At 37.9% G+C, this 27,470-nt stretch overlaps 1 protein-coding gene across 5 annotated transcripts in view; it reads left to right on the forward strand.

Annotated features, from left to right (window-relative positions):
- Positions 1 to 27,470, forward strand: part of LOC5577434 (open rectifier potassium channel protein 1) — a 132,226-nt gene that overhangs the window by 63,823 nt on the left and 40,933 nt on the right. For 2 of the 5 annotated variants that reach the window (XM_021854467.1, XM_021854468.1), the window contains one exon: positions 2,714 to 3,028. The exons of 1 other annotated variant lie outside the window; for it this stretch is intronic. In XM_021854467.1, the coding sequence (XP_021710159.1) occupies positions 2,887 to 3,028 (142 nt within the window). In that variant the 5' untranslated portion in view covers positions 2,714 to 2,886. Of the gene's footprint in view, positions 1 to 2,668; positions 3,029 to 27,470 lie in introns of all 5 variants that reach the window. 2 more of the 5 variants (XM_021854465.1, XM_021854466.1) reach the window with 2 other exon arrangements.

A 27,470-nucleotide genomic window follows, 5' to 3' on the forward strand; every position in this document is an offset into this window, starting at 1 on the left:
AGTGGGGTTCTGGTAATTTCCTCCAGGTTTCTGAAAATGTTCCCATGTCAAACGGACATCGAACAAAAGTTTTGCTTTTTATAAAGCTTCAATATTATTTAGATCTTTTTTGTTAAAGTGAACTAAATAAATTTCTTGAGAAAGCCCTTTCCGAACAATGCCAGATTGGATTCTCTTTTTCATAATGATTACTTAGACTGGGGAAAATCCAAGTAAATCATTTATTCCATTTTTGATCTCTTCAGGTGATTTATAGTCACTTGAGAGACCTTTCAAGACAACTTTGAACAAACGTTCAGTTTTGTCGTCATAAGTAAAAAAATTGTGCTTCTTCTCTTCAAGAAGTTTGAGAAGAAGTTCACGATCTTTAAAAGTTTCCGGCAAAACGCGACAGTCTCCTTTCTTTGCGATTTGGAAGGAAACCTTGATTCCCCTGGATTTTTTTGTTGGGAAGGTTAAGCCACTGCGTCCATTGGATTGAACTTTTGTGGCATGTCCCTTTTTACTATTCGCATCATTGAAGAAACTAAAACTGTCCACCATGAATCAAGTGAACAGCTTAAGCACTTTGACGCGTCTTTTCCCAGTCAGGCAAAATAGAGTTAATAAAACCCACAACCTTTCTGGGATTTCCAGTCCAAATTTCACTTGGTGGTAAATAACCCCCGTTTAGAAATTTGGATCTGCGCTTGTATAATGCACTACAACTGCAGAGCAGGTGTTCCTAGGTTTCGCGTTCCATGTTACAGAAACGACAAATATCATTCTGAACCTGACCAATATTCTTCAAATGATATCTACTCGGACAGTGTCCAGTTAATAGGCCAGTGCATATACAAAGAACTCTCTTGTTGAGCTCTAAGAGTCTTTTCGTGATAGTTTCATTTGGAACTAAAAATCTTTTAGATTGATTACACCTTGTGGTGACCATCCAATTGGTCATCACCCTTTGTCGTTCCCAGCTTTTTAGTTCCTTATTTAGTGCACAGTACGATATGCCACAGAATGGCTCCGGTCCAATGAACTGTGTATTTGATCCCTGATTAGCAAGCTCGTCTGCCTTTTCATTTCCTACAATGCCATTGTGTCCCGGAACCCAATACAAACATACAGAGTTTTCTTGGCACACCTTTCGCAATGAGAGAATGCATTCCCAGACAAGTCTTGATGAGCATTTATATGCGCCCAATGCTTTCAACGCAGCTTGACTATCAGAAAAAATACAGATATTTGCATGTCTGTATTTTCTCTTAAGACAAATATTAGCGCATTCTAGTATGGCAAAAATCTCCGCTTGGAATACTGTTGGATAGCTTCCCATCGCCACGGACACGTTTGTCCCAGGGCCGTAGATTCCTGCTCCAGTTTGTGTCCCAATTTTTGAGCCATCTGTGAAGAATTTTATGGAGCCTTGACGAACATTGGGACCTCCAACATCCCAATCCGTACGCGTCGTATCGCATACATCGTAAGGGATATCAGAATTGTCCACAGTTTTCATCCAGTCCTCATGCATAGTCATCACTGGCCCACAATCGATATGTTGTGAAATATTCAAGTGCCCAACAAGATCACCTAATGGAGTTCAAGATCTCCTGCCTAAATCCCCCAAATTCGGAACAACTGACCACGATAGGCGGCACTCTTTGCTTCATCACTTGAATCAAAGAGCCTGGGCTAGAGGCTGCTTCGATTTGGTATTCGAAAAATTTGTCTAGAGCATCGAACTGATTGCTCATTTCGATACAATTATTCATTTCACCCTTGGAAGAAAGTTCGCATTCCGGGGAAACGTCCTTTCTTCCATTCTTGCCACGTGTAGTGACAGTTTTAAAACCCACTTTTTTGGAAGGAAGTAGTGAATTCAGAGATTCACCCTTCCTTTTGTTAGTTGTTGATACCATGTTTAGTTAATAAACGAAAGAAGACGTGACCTTCGAGAGGTTTTTTTCCCAAGACGGTGTCCAAGAAGGATTACCACCGCTAGCTTTTGCCAACGGGTCCAACGAAGAATCGAAGGCACGGGTCCAAACAAAGATCGTAAAGGGATCAATTGTAGAAAAAATAGTACTGAAAAGTACTGTTTTAGTAGCACTGAAAAGTACCGTTTTGAATTTTAGCACTGAAAAGTACTGTTTTATTGCTTTAGGTAGTTTTTAAGAAAACTTCCAAGAGCAGAGAGGATTCGTGTACGCACAGCACGAAGGTACGATGCGCACTGATTATGTCACAGCTTAATACTTCAATATACAAGGGGCTGTCCATTAATTAAGTAAGAGTTTATTGAGGAGGGGGAGTGTGAGATTTCTTAGGTGGCATACAATTTATTTTTAATTTTCATACATAAAATCTTACCATAGGGGAGAGGGGGTTGAAAAACAATGAAAATTGTAAATTGAAAATGTTACAGAACACTATGTTCATGATGAGCATAGTAAAAGATATATGGATTTGCAAACTTTTTTAAATTTTGAACCGCCCTTATGTAATACACTGTACGGAATTTTATCATTATTTTTAATTTATCCCTTGAAAATGTCGCCAAATCTACAAATCGCTATTTCTTTCATTTCCCTCTATGGAACATCATTAAAATCACGGAGAGGATACTAGGATACTATATCTTTCAGATAATGGATTCAGAATTGATCAATGGTCATTATTTTAGATAATAACGCTTTCAGACTCACCGTGGTGCATTTTGTATTATTAGTGTCACGCAATCGATGCAGCGAAGCGCGGTGAAGACGGTAGCATTCCACGCACGGAAACCCCAAACCACCGCAAGGAAGTTGATTTTCGGTCGAAAGTTTTGGAATTAATAAGTGGAATTGTGCAAGATCTGAGGAACAAAACCGAAGAAAAAAAAGAAGAAGAAGGAACGAGATGACCCCGAAGGAGTGGCTGGCACTGTTTGCCTTCTATGCCGCTTATCTGTTCTTCGGGGCTAGCGTGTTCTACCACAATGAGCACGCGCTGGAGACGGAGAGGCGCGCCGAAGAGTTAGCCGAGCGGATCGAAATGAACGGTAAGGTTCTGAAACGGTCAGACGGTTTTATCAATTACACTCAGATGTTTTATTTGTGGTGTACATACCGAAATTCTCATTTTTTTTACAGATCCATAGTAGGCGTTTTGTATGATATGAACGAATTGTGATTTATTTATTATAGAAAGCAAGTTCCACGTAAATCGGCAAAGCAGGCTATTTTATTTGTTCATCCTTCATTTTTGATTCCCGCACGAGAAGTCATTGCATTCATCACGTAGGGTCGATGTACCAATAGCCGCATAGCTAAGAACAAATATTCGTATAAAATCGAAAAATAACGCTATCGTCATTATTTTTACATCATCTGAAAGCTTTTAATCTTGGTTTTGTGGGAAAAATATGAAAACTGCGAAAACTCATATGATTGCATTTATTATCGCTTGTTCCACTATAGGAATACATGTGCCTATAGTAGCACTATTTCTAATTTCTGTTCCTATAGTAGCACTAGCATCACGGCGTTGGCAAAATACGAATCAAAACCGTTTTTTTTTTTACAAAGCTTTTATATTTTTCCTTGAAAGTGTGGATCAAAAGCTTTCGTTTGATTTAAAAAAAAGTACTTAATTCATTAATTATTATAATCGTATAATAAAAAATAGTTTCTCTCAGTAGTGCTACTATAGGAACAATAGGTTAACTATAGGCGTAAGGGAGCTCAAATTTTAAGCAAAACTAATTATTTCGATCATTTTTTGAACAAAATCAAGCTGTGTATCAATGGTACTTAGATAAATAGCTCCTGACCTTCATGTCAAAAAATATTTTGAAAAGATTCATAGCAAAACGGCCGTAAAAAGCCACTAGTGCGACTATAGGGGACTGTCCACTAAGGGAACACTGACCCTACCGTTTTGATTCATATTCCGAATACTTAAGGCCAACAGTGACTTCAAACGCACCTGATGGGCATAAATGAGCTGATATTTATGAATATTTTAGTTTCTTCGCAAAGTCTTGAGTGTATTGACAAAAATATTTATTAAAACTTGTTTAGTACTGTTTTTACGTAAGAATATAGAACATGATTTTGATTCAAATGCCGAACACTGTGTTCATTTTGTCCCATATTCCGAACACCTTGATTCAAATTCCGAACAGCACGAATAAATCATATTCAAATGAATAATTTCGCAAATAAAGTTATCTGAGCTAGCTTTACTGGTCTCGAGCTAGAGAAGAATCACTACTCCAGAGGAATTTAATAGATTGGAAGATGATTTAATTGAATTGTAATTAACTGCCTTTTCCTGTTAATTTGGTGATATATTTCAGCGAAACATTTCAACCTCATCACCATACAAAAACCGAGTGTTCGGAATATGAGTCTGTTCGGAATTTGAGACAAAACGGTATTACTCGAGCAAACCTGAAATTCTTCTGGGGTTGTCCATAAACCACGCGGTTTTATTTTTAGAGCTTCCAATAATTCTCGTTCACTCACTCAGCAAGCCTCAGTGGGTAAATGTACGACTCATACTGTAAAAATCATCGTTCTGTAACTTGTTGCGTAAACCCCAGCAGCACACATTGTTACAAGTAAGTAGCAGAAATGACTACTTAACATGTTCAATAATTACACTAGGAAAAATTGTAACATGAAAAAATACTGCTATGTAACCAAAAAAGCGCAAGAGCCGTTACATAAGAAGTTTGCTGGCGACGGATATGCAATTTGTTAGAAACGCATGGGTTTTCCTGCGACAAAATAATAGAAACGGCATTGAATTCATTGTTTCACTTTGACAGTTTTGAAACCGAACAACCATTTTAAAGTTGAATGTCAACAAAAGTTATACGTATGATCTTCGAACGCGTAATTATGCACAAGTACATATTAAATTTAACATGCAGATTTAAATTTGTGGTGAAATCAATCATTTTACATGCTCAAATTTGACGGGCTTATGAAATATCTTATAATTTTAAATTGAATTATATATGATACCTGGATTGCTTAGATAATATGCCATTGTAAATGTCATACAAAATGGAAATTAACACTGTTACTCAAATAAGCAGTGTTTCTCATTTGTATTTTATTGTTTGTGATTCCAAAATCACGTTTTTTCGTGTCCCGCTGTTGGATTTTCTTGATTGCCTATCATGAACCGCCATTTAATTTCATCTAGCTGCAGATACACTTCCGAATAACTGTTTGAAGACAGCCATTCTAAAATGATGACAACTATTAAAAAGTTGTTAGAGAGGCTGCATATTGTGAATCTAACAAATTTAATGATTCACTGGAAAAATATCTATGAAAACAATAACTTATAACTTATAAAATAGTAAAGTTCTTATATCAAAATTCACAATACGTATGAAAACTTTTGGCATGTAGTGTTGACCACTGTTAGCAAGTTCCTCGTTTGTTACACATCAGTTACCCAGAAATCTTATGTTATTTTGAAACTGATATGTAACTATACTGAAACTGCCAATAAATTACACTGCTGTCAATAGGGGAAGGGCTGTTAAAATGAATACCTAAAGGATATCGTCTTGCTTTTAATGGGAAAAACGATGAATTTGCGATAAATCTACTAAATAATGTGCAAAAATCCCTAAGCCGATTGACTGGAACCTTACAAAGGTATGAAAATTAAATATTCCATCCAAGAAAGCACATGGTTTGTGACGTGTTCAAATAGCTCGAAAGAAGGCAAGCGTGTGCTATAATAAGGGCGCAAGTCGCATGATCGATTTCTCTTCATCGATCCTCTCTTCTGTGAATAATGGTGACAAGATGCGGGTTTGTTAGCAATTTTTCACTCCAAGACGCTAGGAAGTAATGCAATCTTTCGTCCTGTGGTGAAAAAACGATGGCAAACTTGCTTCTTGTCGTTTTTATTCATAGAAGAGAGGATCGATGAAGAGAAATTGATCATGCGACTTACGCCCTTATTCTAGCACACGCTTGTGGTCATCCATAAACCACGTAGTCATTTATTGGGGGAGGTGAGAGGTTCTGCCCAATGACCACGGTTAAAAATTGTGAAATTTGTGTATGGACAAATGACCACTAGGGGGGAGGTGGGTCTTAAATTGGGGAAAATGATGGTAGACCCTTAACTGCATTTCTAGAAAGATTCGTGAACTAGGCGAAACTGACAAAATATACACAATTTAAGAAAATATTTATCTATCGATAATTTAACTATTCAAAACACGCAAATTTATAGAAGACAAAACTTCAGATCATGCAAAACCACACACTGTATTGATTACGCCTGTGTTTTTGTTTATCAAAGTGATGGGCGCATCTGAAATCGAAATCAAAACACGGCGAGAGTAAACGGCGACACTGCAAACAAAAAATAAACAAGGCGTACATGGCGGGCTTAATGGATCATTGAAGGTAGTTTTTGCAAGTGCTCACCGAATCAAAACAAAGGCGCCACTGTATATGGGATTTAACATTGTGACAGCATTGCTGTTCTGTCAAACACACAAGGCTACGGTGGCGCTATCTATGCTTTACATAGCGGCCGTTTTAGTTATTTTAATGATCCATTAAAACCAGAATGTAAACACGGCGCAAAAGTAATAGGCGACACTGAAAATAATATCGAATACAGGCTCATAACATTGGGTGATACTGGCATTCTTGAGTGCGTTTAAGGTGAAACCTTATAATTTTTTTTATTACGAAATAGCTAGGGAAATTGTAGGAGATGTGTGTGGTATTGATGATGATTTTGAAACTAGGTTTATGAAATGTGTATTAAAATGAAAAGGTTAAAGTTTGAGTATATTTTCTCCAATTGGGATCAAAAAATGTACATGAAAATTTCATTGGTTATTTTCTCATTGTTATTGATTTGTCAGATAGGCCCTTACCGCGAATCCCTCTCGAATTTAACTATTCAAAAAACGCAAATTTGTAGAAGACGAAACTTCACCTCATGCAAAACCACACACTTTATTGATTACGCCTGTGTTTTTGTTTATCAAAGTGATGGGCGCATCTGAAATCGAAATCAAAACACGGCGAGAGTAAACGGCGACACTGCAAACAAAAAATAAACAAGGCGTACATGGCGGGCTTAATTGAAACCAGAATGTAAACACGACGCAAATGTAATAGGCGACACTGAAAATAATATCGATTACAGACTCATAACATTGGGCGATACTGGCATTCTTGAGTACGTTTTAGGCGAAATCTTAAAGATTTTTTGAGTACGAAATAGTTAGGGGAATTGTAGGAGATGTGTGTGGTATTGATGAGGATTTTATAACTAGGTTTATGAACTGTGTATTAAAGTGAAAAGGTTAAAGTTTGTGTATATTTTCTCCAACTGGGATTTAAAATTGCACATGAGAATTCCATTGATTATTTTCTCATTGTTATTGGTTTGTCAGATAGGCCTTTATCGCGAATCCCTCTCGATTTCTGTGCTGTCACTTCAATAGGGCCTAACTACATACAAATATGTTACGAAAATAAAATCAGTTTTCTGCAATAAAGCAAAGAGAGCAATGATGAACAGAAATCCTTATGAAAAAACAGCACAAATTGTGTCTTTTGATGCGGGTCAGTGGTGCAGACGCACTCAATCATGCTTGCATATATAATGCATACCTACAGGCGTTTGTTCTGATGTTATTGTTCATTAGGCGCCGTCCACAAATTACGTAACGCTCTAGGGGGAGGGGGGGAGTATGTTCTAGCGTTACGGCTCATACACAAATTTGAAATTTTTCATACAAAAAGCGTTACGGACGGGGGGGGGGTCAAAAATTGTCAATTTTAGCGTTACGTTATAAATGGACGCTGCCTTAATAGATACATGATGATGCGAGAAATGCACATTTATAAGGTTCTAATTTGCGCGTTACTAAAGGTAATCAAGCTTAAAAAACACTATCATTTACGGGATTGACTGTTTAAAGAGAAACATGCGACGATCGACGCGCCACCACGATAATTCGTGGATGGAGGATATTAGAACTAAGTTGGAGATGGTGATTTCAAAATTTTAAAGTAAAACATCACCTCCAACACTAACGATTTTACGGTGGGATATTGACGTTTGATTACGAATTGTCTAGAGAACCCAAACACTTTAAAACGCATTCTCGTCATTCCGTGTCATCGGCTCGAAGTTTGGCGTTCCCCACAAAAGTTCACTACTTTTTACAGAACATTACAAATGTAACTCGATGTTCTGTGACATGTCTACTCGCAAAATTGTCCTTTATATATTTATTTTTTTATTTATTATAACTAGTTCTATCGCGCAACATAAAAAATAGAGATGTTAATTAACGCATGCGACACGAATTAAGACTAAGATAGCTAAATTTTCACATATTTTTATCGTCATTGAAATATTATGGAAATGTTCATTTTATGTTGGTGTTAAAACACTCGAGCAAAACAAACATTTTTGATTTTTTTTACTACAGTCCTGAAAATACATCTATAAATGATTATAACCCCTTCGAAAACAGTTTAAAGGTTTTCGATTCGACATCATATCATTACGATATTCACCTCATTAAAAAACCTCAACACCTCCGTGCCTAAAATTACATCAGTTTCGATTTCTGAACGTGGTTCTGACTTAAATTTATCTCCGTATCAACAAAAACACTCATATTCATGCTCTGAATCATCCGTGCGTAATAAAATTATTGAAATTTGTTGTTCGTGCGTAACAAGTTCGGTGTTCATTTTACCATCCTGTTCATTTTTTCACCCCTTCCCCTATGACACATGGTAAACAAACTTCATGCTGTTACACACATGTGACTTAGCAATCTGTATGTAACCTAGTGTGTTATTTGTTTCTTTGCAACCACAGATTCAATTTCAATGTAACTTATTCATTTTGACAGTTCTAGGCTAAGTAAATGCAAGTAAAAATGCAACACATATGTAATGTGAACAAAGCGTAAGTTACAATGTAATAGTTTAGTAACCAAAATTGATAATCGTCAATAAGATATGCTACAAATTATCTGAAATGCAACGGCAATGAAATTTGTTTTCTTTTCTAAAACATTTCATTTGTTACCAGTGCTACTTGGGAACTAATAGTAGTATATGGACAAATTGCAAAAAGATGATTTTTACAGCACGAGTCATTCATTTTTAGGAGTGTGTTAAGTGTTAAGTGTTCAGAATATGAATCCAAACAGTACTTACCTACCCGAGTAACGCGTTCGGCTACTTTGTACAAGTGTACAAGATGATAAATTAGTTCTACATATTATCAACAAATTAGCTCAGGTGTCGAACGGCTAGCCGCTTCTCAGACTGTTGGCCTTGAAAGGGTTCTATGTGATGTATTCATACTGTGCACGCTAAACCTGTAATTCCAAACCATCATTACATAGGAATCCAATTATTCTGTGCGCTCAAGACCGTACGCACGGTTTATTCTAATGACAGCAGATTGAAAATATGTAATCCAATTTGAAGTGGCCATAAAATCTGTTAATCTAATGTGACTGAATATTCATTCACCAACGGCAGTGATTAGCCTGTCAATCGCTGCGGTTGTTAATGATTAACTACGGTTCAACCAGCTTGCGTGCCCAAGCCATAACTACATGACCCGCCTCCACAATAACAATCGTTCCTAGGTACTAGATTAATGAGTTCTCGGCAGAAGATTGCTACCGGTCGGGTGAATATGTAATAAAGTCAACTCTTCATAACTCGATGTCAAGTTGTAGAACCATAGTAAATAGTTAGTTTTTATGGCTGGCTGGATGATGCTTTGATTTGTAGTTGCATTAATTTTGTGCTCAACTATTAGGTATCTTCCTAGTTAGATGAACCCTTTAATATCAAGTTATGAAAAGTTGACTGTATTTACACTCCCGTGCATAGGTTTGGGTTCACCCCCTTAAAACATACAAAAGTGTTCAGTCCATATCTCTGCGATTACAAGTCCAATTGAAACTCTCTAAACCGCATTCGAAAGGGAAAGAGTTATTCTTACTTCGTATGTATTTTTCGAAAAACATTTTTTGAATTGTATATACTAAATTTTTACTTAAAGTTGTGACATTTTTCAAAAAACACACCGAAAAAACATTTGTAATTTCTTCAGCATTGGATTGACCAAAATCTTAAAACAAGGTGTCATTAGAATCGTAATCTTATATTCTCTGAAGAGCGCTCACGAAATTTGTGCGGAAAAATCTGATAACTATTCAAAATCTATGAATTCAAGTCATCGTGCAAAAGTTTAGGTTCACCCCTCAGTATGGTGTATCGTGCAAAAGTTTGGGTACACCTGAACTTACCCGCATAATCACGAACCATATTCGTACTGTTCCACATGCTATCCAGAACCGTATCCAAACATATCAAGATAATTTTGTATAACATCCAAAATAACAATAAACCAACTGTATCATAATTGGTTTTAACAGTTTGGTGAATGGTAGTTGCAAAAATAACAATGTGGGAAATAGGCGGTTAAGTTATGTAACCATTTAAAAATCCCGATTTTGTCGAACAAAATTTCTCGTTTACAATTTGTCAAATGAGCAATATACTATCCATTTTTCGTTCAATCCACTGTATAACGAAATGTTTCAAAATAGTTGAACCATAAAGTTGCAGTACGGTGAGCTTATAGTGTTTAATAGTATTGTAACCCTTTTCCGTGATATTGTGTAATGGTAAAACAATAAAAGCCAAATTTAGTTATTTAACCTCTAGATTGTATTATTTGTATTATTGCATTGTACAGTTTTCTCTAATCCAAGATTTACTTTTCCTGGTTGATTGAAATCAAAACCTGTTACAGTTTCTGTCTTGTCAGAACGCTATTGTCTTTTTAATTCTGAATAATCATCACTCCTCCTTGTTTTTACTTGGATTCAACAGTAACACTAACTGCTCAGTCTCCCGGAAACAGTAAATCCGGAGAATCTGTGCGGATCTTGCTCGCAATGCTTGGTTTGGGCAACTGGCTGCTGAAATCCTATCCCGTCTCGTCTCGTGCAGCCTTTTCAAAGCCGACAGGGATTTTTGAAGGATGCATGAGGACGTTTTCAATGTTTTCTGGCGTATGCGCTTATAATTTAAAAGTTTTGCAGATCAAAATAATCTGAAAAGGAAGGGGTGTAATAATGATGAGTTTGAGGGAAAAAGACAATCTTGTATCTGATCCGTCCTACCTACATACTTTCCCGTAGAGATTCAGAAGCAGGAACAAACAACAACGATAATTATAACAAATTGAAATGATTTTATATTAATTAATAATATTTTCACTGCCATAAGTCAATTAGTAGTTAGTTTCTTCGATAGCTTGAAAATTGAGCGAAATTTTGCCTCACTTGGGACTCAACAGCTTTGCTATGTTTTGACAGATGTTTTTTTTGTGAATACACTTATACTATTTTATACCACCGTTTGCCGAACTGTTGAAAAACAGTACAATATAGTAAAATAGATTTGTGTTTGTGTGTTGCTACAAACTATTTTCCAGATGGCTATTATACATTGCAACCATATCTGTCGAAATTCTATCGCAATATCATTCAACAATTTCGGCACATAAAAATATATTGTAACTATTTGTGGTACATTGTTCAAACTGTTTGATATGGTATTAAGCTTGAGGATTCATACTGTTCAACAAAAATGCAACTGTTTAAGATACTTTAACCTTAACCGGTATAAGAAGCTTACTGTTTGGAATGTGAGTGAAATTGTAATTTTCTGTGCGGGTACTTAAAACACGAAAAATCTGTGAAATATCAAACCAATTATGTACGCGCCATTATTTGCGTTTTAAAATGCTATGAATTATTAAAATCGGTTGAACATTGGCTGAGATATTAACAAAAATGATTTGCGTGCGGTTCAGGTGAACCCAAACATTTGCATCATATTAAGGAGTGAACCCAAACTTTTGCACGATGACTTGAATGACTGTTTCAATAATTTTGAATAGTTTTCAGATTTTTCCGACAAAAAATTCGTGAGTGCTCTTCAAAGAATATAAGATTACGATTCTAATGACACCTTGTTTTAAAATTTTGGTCGATCCAATGCTGAGGAAATTACAAATGTCACAACTTTAAGTTAAAATTTAGTATACAAAATTCAAAACATGTTTTTGAAAAAAATACATACGAAGTAAGAATAACTCTTTGCCTTTCGAATGCGGCTTAGAGAGTTTCAATTAGAGGCGTAATCACAGAGATATGGACCGAACACTTTTGTATGTTTTTGAGGAGGTGAACTCAAACTTTTGCATTTTTTTTTTGTTTTTTACAAGGGGGAAATCTGCAAACAGATCCCCTGAGAAGATAACTCAGGGAATGCGGGGATGACGCACCAACGACGACCCGCTAAAACCAGCCTATGCACTGTGCATGAGCAATTCATTTAGAATTGCTCAAGTGGTGAACAGTGCATCGACATGACCCTTGGACTCAGACCCTCATCTCCCCGGAACCACCTTACGGTATTTCTTCGGGAAGGGACCAGTGCATATAGCACAACACGTGTAGCAGAAGTAGCCTAGGCAAACTGCTTCTCCTAGCCGACTTAAACAATGTTACAAGGGACCAGCCTCGGCAGGGCTAATCCTCTGCAGCCAACTCTTGGTCGGCGCGCCATAGACGCTGCAATTCTAACATAATGTGAGTGACAGCCGTGGTTACTGCATTCCAGCACTCGGCATCCGCACACATTCTCTCTATAATATTGTCGGGGGACGTGTCCCCTCCGCATGTAGTGAGCATGCGACCTCTCACAACAATGAAACGGGGGCAATCGAACACGACATGCTCCGCTGTTTCCTCTACACCAGCACAATTGGGGCACGCAGGAGATTCTGAGTGCCCGAACCTATGCAGGTACTGTCTATAGCAACCATGTCCTGACAGAAACTGCGTCAGGTGGAAGTTCACTTCCCCATGGCTTCTACCATACCAATCTGACACATTTGGTATTAGTCGATGGGTCCATCTACCCTTAGTGGAGTTATCCCATTCCTGCTGCCAGCTTCTGAGCGTTTCCTCTTTACACGTGTCGCGGACTCCTCTGGTACCCCTTTGGTTGAAGCATTGAACATCTTCCTTGATGATGAGCCCGATGGGCGTCATCCCGGCTATGATGCACACGGCCTCTTTAGATACCGTCCGGTATGCACTTGCTACTCTTAAGCACATTATCCTGTACGTGCTTTCCAACCGCTTTAGGTTTCTGTTCGTTCTAAGCGCTTTTGACCAGATTGGTCCTCCATACCTTAGTATGGATAGCGCCACGCTTGCCAGCAGCTTGCGTTTGCTGGCAATTACAGCAGAGCTGTTAGACATCATCCTCGAAAGCGCCGCTATAGCCGTAGATGCCCTTTTACAGGCATATTCAACGTGGCTAGCGAAGCTCAGCTTGTCATCGATCATTACCCCAAGATGCCTAAGGGATCGCTTGGACTCTATGGTGCAATCACCTACCGAGATAAGCGCCCGTTGCTCGGACTTGCGGTTGTTGACCACCACCACCTCAGTCTTGTGACGGGCCAGTCCTAGTTTCCTAGACTTCATCCATTCCTCAACCAGGGAAATAGAGTGCGCTGCTGTCAACTCTACTTCCTCCATCGATTCACCATAGACCACTAGGGTGATATCGTCGGCGAAGCCAACAATCTTAACACCCGTCGGAAGGGGCAGCCTCAGTACGTCATCGTACATCGCATTCCATAACAGCGGGCCCAGGATTGAACCTTGAGGTACTCCCACGGTAATTCGAACGCTTTTCTGCCCCTCCTCTGTGTCATACAGTAGAATCCTACCATCAAAATAGCTTTCTAGAAGCTCACACAACTGCACCGGTACCTTGAGGCGGTGAAGCGCGTGTGCTATTGCTTCCCAGCTTGCGCTGTTGAACGCATTCTTCACATCCAGAGTGACAACCGCACAGTAACGGATGCCGCTCCTTTTATGCTCGATTGCCACCTCAGCTGTTTGAACGACCGACTGGATGGCGTCCAGAGTAGATTTACCTTTTCTGAATCCAAACTGGTTGTTGGACAGGCCGTCCGCACTCTCCGTATACGGTACTAGTCTGTTGAGAATCAACCTCTCCAATAACTTGCCCGTCGTATCTAGTAGACAGATAGGTCTATACGCCGACGGGTCACCTGGTGGTTTCCCCGCCTTTGGTAGTAGCACCAATTTCTGTCGCTTCCATACATCCGGGAAGATTCCTTGATCAATGCAGCGTTGCATCGTGGTTCTGAACATGTCCGGATCCGTGTTCACTGCCGCTTTTAAGGCAACATTCGGGATACCATCGGGTCCCGGTGCCTTGTTTGACGCGAATGATTTCACGACTTCTGCCAGCTCTTCGTTCGTCACTCTCGCCACTTCTTCTCCTTCATCTGCCGCATACGGCGCTGGGGGCCATGGGCTTATGGGATGGTGCGGGAAGAGTACATCGATTATCGATCGCAGCAACTCGGGCGATTTCTCTTGGGGCGCTATGGCTCCTTTGGTCTTAGCCATTACCACTCTGTAGGCGTCACCCCATAGACTAGAATTGGCACTCTCACATAGACTTTCAAAGCATGCCCGTTTTCGACTCTTGATTTCCTTTTTGAGAGCCAACTTTGCCTCTCTGAATGCTGCACCGCGTTCCTCTCTTTGTGCTTCTGTGCGTGCGCGTTGCATTCTTCGTCTAGCCCGAAGGCAGATTGCTCGAAGATTTGCAATTGATTCGCACCACCAATACACTGGCGGCCTGTTCTCTCTAGGAGGGGCTTTTCTCGGCATGGAAGCATCACACGCTCGTGATATCATAGCAACTAGCTCTTCACCGTTTAGGTCCAGAGTGTTCCGTTCGCGCCTCAGGGCTTCAGTGAATACTTCGCCGTCGAAGCGCGCTGTTTTCCATCCTCGGGCTTGGGTCGAGTTACATCGCGCTGCCTTCTGCCCGCCTGGTATTATACTATAGCGAATCGATTGATGATCGCTATGAGTATAACCGTCATCAACGCGCCAGTTCATGGTACCTAAAAGGTTAGGACTACAAAACGTCACGTCGATGATCGATTCTGCACCATTTCTGCGGAAGGTACTCACTGTACCCACATTTGCCAGCTCTACATTTAATGCGGCCAGGGATTCCAACAATAGCTGGCCTCTTTGATTGGTGCAGCGGCTACCCCACTCCACTGCCCATGCATTAAAGTCGCCAGCTATCACTACTGGCTGCCGATTAGCTAGTTCGGCCATCATCCTGTCAACCATATGGGAAAATTCCTCAATCGACCACCTTGGGGGCGCGTAACAACTGCAATAGAACACGCCGTTGATTTTTGCTATCGCAAAACCGTCATTTGAGCTAGAGACTACTTCTTGGATTGGGTATCGTCCTGTCGTCCCTATAGCTGCTAGCTGTTGAGACCTATCCGCCACCCAGTTCCCGTTGTTGGCTGGTATGCGGTATGGGTCCGATAATAACTTTTGCATGGGAGTGTATGTCCGAGGGGTCATGTATGTTAGAGCAATTCGCCAATTGTTGAACGACTAAAACGTTTGTAAATTGTTGAACACGCCATAAAGAATACGTGGACTATTCAACAGTAGGCGAATTGCCATAACTTTGAGCAATTGTAAGGAACATAGAGATCTTTATTTCGTCTATGCTCAAAGTACCGTTTTGCATCGAATTGCCGGACGCTTCGAAAGCTGGACACCTTAAATGTTTTCTTATTTTATGTAATGTTAGAGAGAGTATAACTGTATTATTGATACACAAATCGATTCCTTGATTTTAATTGTTCATTTTAATGTATGTGCATCACAGTAGGCTTTAAAATCGAAAAAATAAAAATGTATTGCGTGTCAAATCGACTGCTGGTTTTTAACTCGTATTAACAGTTTCTTAAGCCCTCAGTACACTCTTTGCCAAGTGTGCAAATTTTTCCACACGCATAAACTAACACTTCAATATCCACTTGACACTTCAGATGTTTTGTCATTGTTGAGACCGATGTTTGCATGTTGATTTATGCGTGCGGAAAAATTTGCACACTTGACAAACAGTGTACTGAGGGCTTTAAGATTAGTGCTTGGGTTTGTGTTCAAAGTTTTTAAGGCTAACGTTCGCTCCAGTTCCATGAAACGTGATAAACAGTACGAAAAAAGTGCATTTTTATTGACAACTAGTGAAACACACTAGAAAATAAGCTGAAATATAGATAATCATGGTGAAATACCAGTGTCCGGATTACGAAGCGTGATTTTCAGCTGCTTCAAAAGCAGCTGGAAATCCAAGAATATGAAGTGAAATGTGCCTTAATATAAATCAAATGAAGCCAAAACAACTTTTTAGTGATCGAAGAAGTGCTTTCGAAAAAACCCGATGGAAAAAAATACAATGTTTCCTTATGATTTCATAAAATAATTGGAGAAGATGTTGCATGTCACTGAATCAGGTGTGGCGATAGAAGAGAGTTGAGTAACTTTTCCTCATCTTTCACATCACATTTGGCCTTTAAATGATAAATATAACTGCAACTTGAATAGAAAACTGGTCAAATTACCTTTGATAGACGTGTTCAACACCATTCATTTGAAACATTATCAAAACCTCTCATTATAATAATAATATAAAAGTGTTTGGAATTCGAAGCAAATGTGTCCGGAATTTGAATCAGCTCTGAAATGCTGTCCGGATTTCGAAGCAAGACTTACCATGGAAAAATCAATAGTGGGATTCACTCAATAGCGTAAAGTGTTGCGTAAATCATGTTAAACTGATTATCCCAAATGTTTCATGACATTGCGTAAATGGACCAATGCACGAGTTCACTAATTTGACGTTTGAGCGGTGCCGAATTCACTGGTTGCCATGGTCCCATAAATAACAAGGCACCGCTAAAACGTCAAATAGTGAACCCGTGCATATGTCCATTGCCAATGAAATGATGTCATTTGGCACTTTGTTGATCTAAGAATGCTATGGATATTAGACAAATGACAATCAACAAACATTATGAAATCTGGTTGCGAAGAAGAAAACGGTAAAATTGTGCACATTGAGGAAAATGAGGAATAAGCAAAAACATTGGACATATTGTAACATTAATGTGAATACAGCTAATCCCAAAGGACATTCTAAGCAATTCCAGCTTCGTTGGTCTCCATTTTGATTAACGAGCAAATTTGAAGTTTTCATTGGGTATTACCATTTGTTTATAGGTTCAATATAACTGCATAAAGAGAAGTTGATGTCGTATGGTGATTTGTAGGCCTTTGAGTGTTATGGCCAGAATAGATGATTAAATTTCAAATTGGATGAAACCCAACTGAAACGACGACAAACAGTTCACTGACCGTTGTGGCCTAGGATCTCATTCTAATCATGCAATCCGCTATATAACATTTTTATACAATACAAGATGTATTGACCCCAGTACTGGGCTATCTTTTTGCTAATTAGGTAGGGTAGATGTACCAATAGTGGAGGTACTAAGCACTACTGAACTTCATTTAACCGCCAAAATTCAAGAAACGCAATTAATGTACATGTTAATGTTGTAACGGGAAGTAAAGACAATTGGCTTAATGAGAACAAATTTTTCATCGCAGTAATCCACGGCATGTCAGTGAAAAATAATACCTCCACTATTGGTACACTGTTCCATTAGTTGCGATATATTTTTAATTTGTGTTCCTATAGTTGCGGTATCCGTGGTTTTCTTATGGGATCCTCCACTATAGGAACACTTTACCGCAACTATTGGTACAAGCGAGAACAGTTTTAGCAATTTTAGCGATATTTCATCAGTTTTAAAGCAATTTGAACACTCTTTTCAACTATTCCGTGTATCAAAAAGCCAATACTTCGATTGGCAGTGTCGGTTCTGTGCCTAATGTAATAAAAAAATGAAAACGGCACTACCGCAACTATAGGAACACCCACAACTAAGGGAACACTTACCCTATCACATGAATGATGCCGATGCTCTGACGCCTCCGATGCAGCAGACGCCCCGACGGAAACGAAATTGTATGAATCTGCCTCAAAACAAACCATGTTGGTAAACGGTAGCGATACAACTCTGGTGTACCAACCTTTTGCCTAAGATTATGTATTTGATCTCCCTCAGTAATGTAGAATAGGTTCGACGATAGGTTTTTTTTTTTTAAATGGCCACCTAAAATACGTAAACAAATGAGCAATTTTGAAATAAATGAATGACGTTTGCACCAGACAACTAGATTACCCATCGCGCATTTGACATTTGAAAAAAATAAAGTTGAACATTTCATGTGAAATATTTCATTGCAAACGTTACACAGAATAAATATTTACGCGAGTTTAAGGTGAAGATGAATCGAAGCCAAACTTCAAATTTTCAAGAGCACGGATCTGGAGAACCGAACACCCATTTGAGCTGAAAACTTAATCGATTGGTCACCACCAGCTAGTGATCAAGCGATTAAGTTTTTAGCCTGAACAAATGTTCGGTTCTCCAGATCCGTGCTTTTGAAAATTCGAAGTTTGGTTTCGATTCATCTTCACCTTAAGTGAATACCCTTAATATTTTAGTGTTTTTTAACTTCCTATATTGTAATTTTCTTTGCATTATACAGTCACCCCACGCAGTTGAATCACCCACAATTTATGAATCAGCTGATTTAAAAAGACAATATTATTATCAAACTTAGCACAAAACATCATAGAATCATTTTTACTGATAAGCAACACATAGTGTTCAGCCATTTCAAGGCTTTTTATCTCAGTAACACAGCTCTTGATCGCGGTATGAACCAACAATACTACTAAATTCTTTTTGTAGCTATTTGGGCTGCATTTTTGGCCAACTTTGTAAGCCGTATGCCTATTGACGCCTAGCTAGAAATGACGTTTTAAAGCTTGTTTCAAAGATTTTTTGTGAGAGAATGAGCCCCAGACAACATTTATATATTCAATACACATAGCTATGAGAGATAAATGCGTATTTATACGGATTTGGCTGAGATTTTTGAGTAAAATATTTGATTAATAAATTGTGGGAAATATACACATCAGTCACAATTTATGAGTCAGCATTCAAACTAAAAATGATTAAAAATGATTTTTAGTTTCAAATAATTTCCAATGTAAAGTTTTGTTACGGGAGAGCAAAGTGGTTTGGGACCGTTCATGAACTACGCAAATTTATTTTATTTTGTGTGTTAGGAATCTGAACATACCGTAATCCGGGGTAACATTGATAGGAACGACTCCTCTCATGAAAGGTTCGATTCAACATTTATTAACAAATATTCCATTTTCACAACATGAATGGTGCTTCGTTCTTTTAAATTCATAGGGTAATAACAATTATGGTTTTTGCGAAAATTAAGGGTTATTCACACGAAAACAATTTAACTGTTCGAAACAATGATTTCTATCAAATTCTATGCTACCAAAGATTCGTGTCTCAATTGAGATCTGCAAGCAACATGGACAAAGAAATTGCGGTTTTTACTAAAAATAGCATCGCCGTAGTAAAAACTCTCATAAGTATGTTCAACTATGCTAAATAAATGAATTACTATAATGAATTCTGAATTTCCTTAGGAAATTGCCTTCCTTTAGGAGTATTTCACATCTCAAGGAGTTTTTAATTTAAAAATTACTAAAAAAATAAAGGACTTGTAAGAGTTTGGACTTCATATTTGGCTTTACGGGCCATGATTTCAGTAAGAAATAACATTTTGAATATTACCGATCATCATTTAGATGGGTTATTAATGTTACCCCATATCAGCAAAAGCAAAAAAACGTGCTTTAAATGTTTCAAAAAACAAAATACAGTATACTTTTACGAATAATTGGTGCCAGTACTTGTTTTAAAAAAATAAAGTTTAATACATCTGCATTTTCAAATGAAATATTTAAGAAATATTCAAAAAACTGATCAATGTTTCTCCGGATTACAGTGCTAATGAATCTCCATGATTTTGGAAATAAACAAATTCATATATCAATATCAATTGTTTGTCAGTTTTTATGATAACTTATGTTGCACGTTGTTTTTTTAATGTGCCACTATATCATTGCCATATAACATAAGAATCCTCAGTGAAGGCAGTCGAAGAGTCAAGCATTTACGAGTTCTGTCATCTAGATCTAATGATTGTCTAATTACACTACCTGCCATTATACTCCAAATGAACATGTGTCAGAATAAATCCACAAATTCAATATTCACAAGGCCCGCTCAGTAGAAAAACAAAAATTCAAGCAAAGTCATGCAGATTCTTGAAATACATGCTTCCGGTTCACCCCTGGATGTAAATAATGTTGTTCAAAGGCTTGTTTTTGTAAACATATGAACTACATATTGCATTTAATTGCAACATAATTTAAAGTAAACAACTGATTCATAAATCGTGTTCATATTGATTCATATTTGTGGACAACTTTTAAGCCGATTCATAAATTGTGGTTTCAGACCATGTTCAAATAAATGAAAATTTTAAATGTTTTCAACAATTTTAATGACAACATTGTGCATGAACTGCAAGTATATATCCTACTTTACCATTCGGCATTGATTTCATCAAAAAAATATTGTTTATTTCGCTCTCCATAATTTTTCAAATTTAAGCAGAGCCTTAAATGATTCATAACTGTGGGACCAGTGTAGCAAACAAGAAAAAAATAGACAATTCACACCAGGGCTGCCCAACGTACGGCCCGCGACCCCATTTTATGCATCCCGCGAAGAGTTCGAAGATTCGGCTCATATTTGGCCCGTTGATTGTTCTACCAATTAGAAGTTAGAACATACCAAGTCCCATAATATCCATATTATTTTGAAAATAAGTGATGATTTTGTAGCTAGATTATACGCTCTTTCTGGATTTGAATAACCTTTAGAATTGTTCTTCATTGTATACATGGATTATAATCCAGCTTGAAAACCGTAATGTAATAGTCCATTTTCCACCACTTGGTAGAACAAAAAATCCATCGAGCTCTAACGAAAGTTATGTTAAAAAAAAATCTGATAAAAATAATAGGCCATACTCTCCCAAAATTCTGGGCGTTAATTTAGAACAATTCAGAGAAGGATTATTTAAAATATTAGGTACATTTTTCACATAATCTTGAACATGATTCTCAAAGAACAGTGATATAAGTTTTACTGAAATTGTAGGCATGATTCTTAAAAAGTCTTCAGCAGTACCCTGAGCAAAATAAAACACTGAATCTGAAACATACCTCTAACAAAATCCTGGGCAGGGCATCCAAACGATCCTAGATAGGATTCTGAAAGAATTCTCAACAGGATTCATGTAAAATGCTAAACAACTAATTCCCAGATTCCTGGACAGGATTACAGAATATATTGCGTTTGAGGTGCAAATCTTGTCTAACTGGCTTCAAATGCGGTAACACAAAGTTATCAAAGAATACTTAGCAACCACGATACATCAAATCTTTGGCTTCGCCTTCCTTAAGAAAAATCTTACAGCGTTTGGTGTTTTCGATTTTAATATTTGCGTTTCAAACGCACTCAGAAAAATCTTGAGAAAGGTTCTGACAAATTGTACAGAATCCGGTGCATGCACCTTATTTAATCCTGGGAAAGCGAAACTCACACAAAATCCTATGCAGCATTATCAAAAAACTCAGGACATGATTCTTTTAGAAACCTGGGCAAGATTGTGCCGACAACACCCCTCGGTGCAGCGACGCCGCTGGTGGGGTTACAAATACTTCACGACAGCCCATGCACCCACCTGTCAAGTATGACAGTGGAATGGAAGAAGTGTCGAAACAATAGAAGTTCTGGATACATGCAAGTCATCATAAAACTACTTTCCTCCCTATGAGACGTGGTTACAATATCCAAACAATTATTGAAACTATCTTATCCAATCAAATTCTAAAACTATTTACATAAAGCTATTCCTAAATCGTGAATTTGTGCTTAAAACTAGAGGTCAGATTTGAAATCAACTGTAAGTAGGTAAAATAAGGTCTAATTAAACTTAAAAACTAATATGTACAATACGATTGTAGCAAACGCTTATTCACGAGGGTTATCGATACGATTCTTCCAATTTCTGTAAAACTTGCACTAAAATCGTAGGTAAATTGTATTGGATTGGTTTCTTGATTAATGTTAATAAAAATGATTTTTTTTAGCTTGAAGCTTCCATTACCACAAAAACGTGTTTGCTGTCGAGAATTAGTGACAACCCCTCCGAATAAAGATTTTGACAGAATATCCGAGTAGTTTTCTCATTCTCATATATTTAAGGACAACATTCATAAAAACTGGGTTAGACTATATAATCCTGAGCACAGTTCTCATATGATCTTCTGTTCGATTTTGTAAAAATGGATTTGGATGTGGAGTACAAAATAAATTGACCCGCCACCTGTGGCTGTTACTGAAATTTGGCCCACGGTTCGAAAAGGTTGGGCAGGCCTGATTTACACCGTCTTCAGTACATAGGCTGCACAGACTGAACGATCCCTAACATTAGGCAACGGACAACACGAAAAGTTTCCACCCAATGGAGCGGGAATTGAACCCACACCCCGGGCACAATACACCTAGACGACTGACGCCGCTAACCACAAGGCCACGAAGCCCACACTATTAATATTGTAAAATTACATTATGGATTAAATATACATGAAATTGCCAATAATATTCAAGTTCGAAGTTGAACTTCTTCTTAGGTGTCCGGATTTCGAGGCAAAACGGTATATATTTTGGACCCCCGCACAATGGGACGAAATGAACAAAGTGGGGCATGTGTGTTTCTGCTGAAACTATTGGGCTTAGCGATCCGACATGTTCTACAAAGTTTCATCATTTGCTTAGTACTTCATAAAGACACTAAAAAAAACACTTCAGGTGATATACACTGAGAATTTTTTTATTCATTGTCAAAATTGAAAATCGTCTAAAAAAGTATAGTAGGTGACATCATTTCCAGTGATGGAAAGTGGCGAACATGTCTGCTGAATCGGAACAAAAACAAAACAATAAGCTCCTGAACATTAGAGTGCGAATTTACTCTTATCTGTCGCGCTCTGCGAGTAAACGAAGCTAAAGTGATTCGTGGACCAGAGTCAAATGCGTTTTTAAAAACAAAATGCTTTTTTCCTACGAGATTTCTAGCTTTCAAGGGTTTTTGACTACAAACTGATGGAAATATAATTGATTTGTCTGTCAAAACCATAACAAATGACATCTAGTTCGGTTACTCGCGAGTGAAGGTTCGCGAGCTGTTTGCTATTTTTTTTTTTGGTATGTTCTCCCGAGCAGGCGGGTGCCAACTTACTCACACCAAGTCTGCTTGCGAGTCTATCATGTTTGTTTTGCGTTGGTTTGCTCTCGTGAGGTGCTTCGCGATGCAAACATTTCCACTACTGATCATTTTATGAAAGTTTGTCGGAGACGGAAAAGCTCTTTCTCTTACACTAACGAAGTTGAGAGGTAAAAATGATGGAGGTACCTTCAAAATCATATTTTCCCCATAACATCTAAATTTGAATTTCTACATGTTTACAATGTTTAAGATGCTGTGATAATACACATTTTTGCCGAAGACACTGAAGCGATTTTCTCTTATTTTTAAATAAAATTGAAATGTGCTGGTGACCAATCGATTAAGTTTTCAGCTTAATCGGATATTTGGTTCTTCAGATCTGTGCTCTTGAAAATTTAAACTTTGGCTTCGATTCATCTTCACCTTAATGAGATTTGCTTCTTTATACATCATGTAGTACTCTTGATGTTTACTTCTAGCTTTCCACCGAGTATTGCCCTCAGCATTTTACGAACCTGTTCTACCTTCTCAGCTACAACAGGATTTTAACTACACGGAGAACATGATTTTCTTATGTCAGAAGTGTTCGAAGATTAACAAAGTCTTTAACAACTTCAAACAAATCCATAATAAGTACTACTCAACTATCAACATCACTAAGACTCCCATTCTATATACCTGCAACCATTTACTTCGTTTCAATAGAATAAGGTAACGACTGGCCACCGAACGGCGACATTCCACTCACTAATCGCGCTACGCTCATTTCTCAAATTTCTCAAACTTCGAACACAAGCGCATGAAAGAATGGTAGTCGAGAACTGTCAAAGTATGAAAAGTAATGAAAAACGTAAATTACTTGCAATCAAAAAACTGGATCGAAAAAGTAATGATTAGAAATCAAGCGACATGACAGCTTTTAGTGATTAGTTCATCTTCCATGGTGCTTTCTTTGGTTTAGGATTCCGTTTTTACCACCACTGAAAAAGAGCCATCTATAGCCTTTTCAGTTTTGAATATCGCCCTATTCATTGTCAATCTGATTATTGAATTCACGTTTGACTCAGTAACGAAAATCCAGCTGTTGCAGGTAATATCATAGACTTAAAGTGAACATGGTTATATCTTAACATGAACAGGGAAAGCTGATTAACCAAGTGTAATAATTGTAGATAAAGAGCCTACTTTTTTTTTGTAAAATTACATGGAATGAAAAAGAGATGAGTTTCCGAATTTACTGTTCCGTTTTGTCGCATATACTTCTTGATGACTTTATTGGAATCGATCGCAATGCAGTAGAGCAGAGTTTTTTTTAAAGAGGGACGTTAGTAGTAACTTAGTACTGGAATGTAAGTACAAACTTATCATCCTATAGTAAAACCTCATTCTTCAAACCATGCTAGAGGAATTTGCTGAAAAGAGCAGTGCAATCCGCCGCAGTGAATCAAATTGTCATCAAAGGAGACGAAAAACAAACCAAGTTTGCTCACATCCGTTTATCCCAATTTTTGCGGATTAGGATACAATCAAAAGCAAAATTGTCATAACAATCACATAACGCAACATTATTGCAACCTTTTCAACTTGCGATTAATTAGTTATTTCAGAGAGCAGAGCAGAGCATGATTGACCGCCCGCAGTTGCTACTCCGTTATTGCAAGAACAGCTGTACTTACACACACCAACAGACGCTACTCGGGATCAGTATCATCCTCAATGTGTAAATACTGGTGCTCTTATTACTATAATAAACAATACCGGCGCCAGCTGCATCCGAATGCAGGTCAATTTGGGAATGGGAGGGAAATGTTGACGTGTTACTTGCTTTACAGAAGCCGAGGAATCCTCTGCACTTCTACAAGAAAACACTGGGAGTTTGGATATGGGAAAGGATTCATTTTGGTAAACGATAAATATATAATTCGAAATGAATACGTGAGCATATACACGAATGACCGCACTATCCAAACCAGACACGATACTGATTTCGTTGCTCGCTCGACAGGAGCATACAACAGGTTCAACGTATCAAACTCTAGCGACGCGTTTTTTTTTTGTTTTTCACCGGCGCATTTCGTTTTTTCTTCCGCGCAACGCGAACCGGACACAATGGATCCGGATTCCGTCGCTCGCCCACACGGAGCATGCAACAGATTCAACGTATCCAATACTACTGACGCGTATGTTTTTCTTTTCACCGGCACACTTCTTTTTTTCTTCCGCGCAGCGCAAACTGGACACAATTGATCTGAATTCCGTCGCTCGCCCACAAGGAGCATGCAACAGATTCAGCGGATCCAACGCTACTACTCCTCGCGATTAATTAGTTATTTCAAACACAAACCCAAATTTGTTTTATGGATGCTGTTCGATAATGTGTCAACGTTTATCAACACAGAGAAAGTTCTCGAAAATTGCAATGCAAAGCCCAGAAAGTCACTGCGCACGTGGTGATCGATCATTGTCATATTCTGTTCAAGTGGTAATAAACTGATGTTGCGGAATAAAATTGTTGCAACAAGAATAGGAGATGACAATGTCTTTGTTGCTGCGTGTTGAGTGACAATTGATTCACTGATCCGACGTCTAGGAAAAGAGATATTCATGAATATATTTGCTATAATTTAGCTTCATATGAGATTATTACCCATCTACAACAATCCCAAACAAAATTAGCTCAAAAGTAATTTGTTTTTTTCAGCAACATCCTTCATTAAGGTTTGAAAAAAGAGTTTTTACTATGGGATGCTAAAGTTTAAATAACATTATAGTACTAACGTATTTGAAATATTTTTCAAAATTTCTCTATAGTAATGTCCATATAAACCTACTTTGTCCTTGGACCTCCTTTAAATCACCACCGAATAAGCTGAAAGTTTCACAGTACACTATTTTCATGGTTTGGATAGTAAGGATGATATGGGAGATTGGATTTTCAAACATTTTCAAATTTTGAATCGCCCTAATGGACACTCCAGTGCTCACGTATTCATTTCAAATTATATCTTTATCGTTTACTGAAAGAATCCTTTTCCATATCAAAACTCCCAGTGTTTTCTTGTGGAAGTGCAGGGGACTTCTTGGCTTCCATAAAGTAAGTAACACGTCAATATTTCCCTACCGTCCCAAAATTGACCTACATTCTGACACAGCCGGCGCCGTTATTGTTTGTTATAGTAATGAGAGCATCAGTACTTACTAGACCTATTCAAATGTCTGAAAGTTCCTCAGTCAACCAATATTTTGATTTTTCATGTCAAAATGAGCTTCTGGTCAAAATTCCAGCCAATTTGGAGAAAATTTAGATGTGCTTCAAATCAATTATGTGTTTTTGAACTATTTACAAAGCTTTGAAAATTCATAACTACTGAACGGAACATTAAAACTTATGGGAAATACCTCTACATAGTAGTTTATTCAATTCTACAAACTATTGTCGAACACAGTTTTATGATTGGAGCAAGTTTAAACATAGTTTGTTTGAGGTTTGTGCTTCAGGGTTCTTGAAAATCACTATATTTAGGGAGTGTTCTTCCTGAAAAACATACCTGTATGTATTTCCAGGACATGATGACTATGTGTTTCTAATCCTCAATCCTGTTTAAAGATACCGTTTATCTTACAAAAATAAATTGTAAAAAATAGGCAATTAGGAAGCACATTCGTAAATCCGCTGTGGGTGAGCCAAGAACACCACCGTGAGCTTGAAGGAATGTAAAAAATGAACAAGTTAGCCCTGCTTTTTCACAGTAGATGTTAATTATTGTTTTCAAATCATTTTGAATGGGGCTCTGCACAAAAATCAGTCTCTCTCTTTCCCTCCTTCATGAAATTAGTAAACAACAAGGCCAGCAAACGTCAAAATCTCATGTAAAATCAAAACAGTGCAGAGCCCCATAGTCAGTGAAAAATGATCAAAACAATCATTACTTGGAAAGAAAAAGCAATGCTAACTTGTTCAATTCATTCATTCGACGGTACATGTGACATGCACGATTTAGCTATCATCAGGTTGGGATGGGTTGTTCGATCTTTGGGCATTTTTTTAAATTTATTTCCTAAAGCAACATGTAAGCTCTTAGTGGTTAATGATTTCATACACTCAGGCAAATTAATTATCGGAATTAATCAAATCCCC

Source organism: Aedes aegypti, chromosome 3, assembly GCF_002204515.2.
Source record: "Aedes aegypti strain LVP_AGWG chromosome 3, AaegL5.0 Primary Assembly, whole genome shotgun sequence".
Lineage (NCBI taxonomy): Eukaryota > Metazoa > Arthropoda > Insecta > Diptera > Culicidae > Aedes > Aedes aegypti.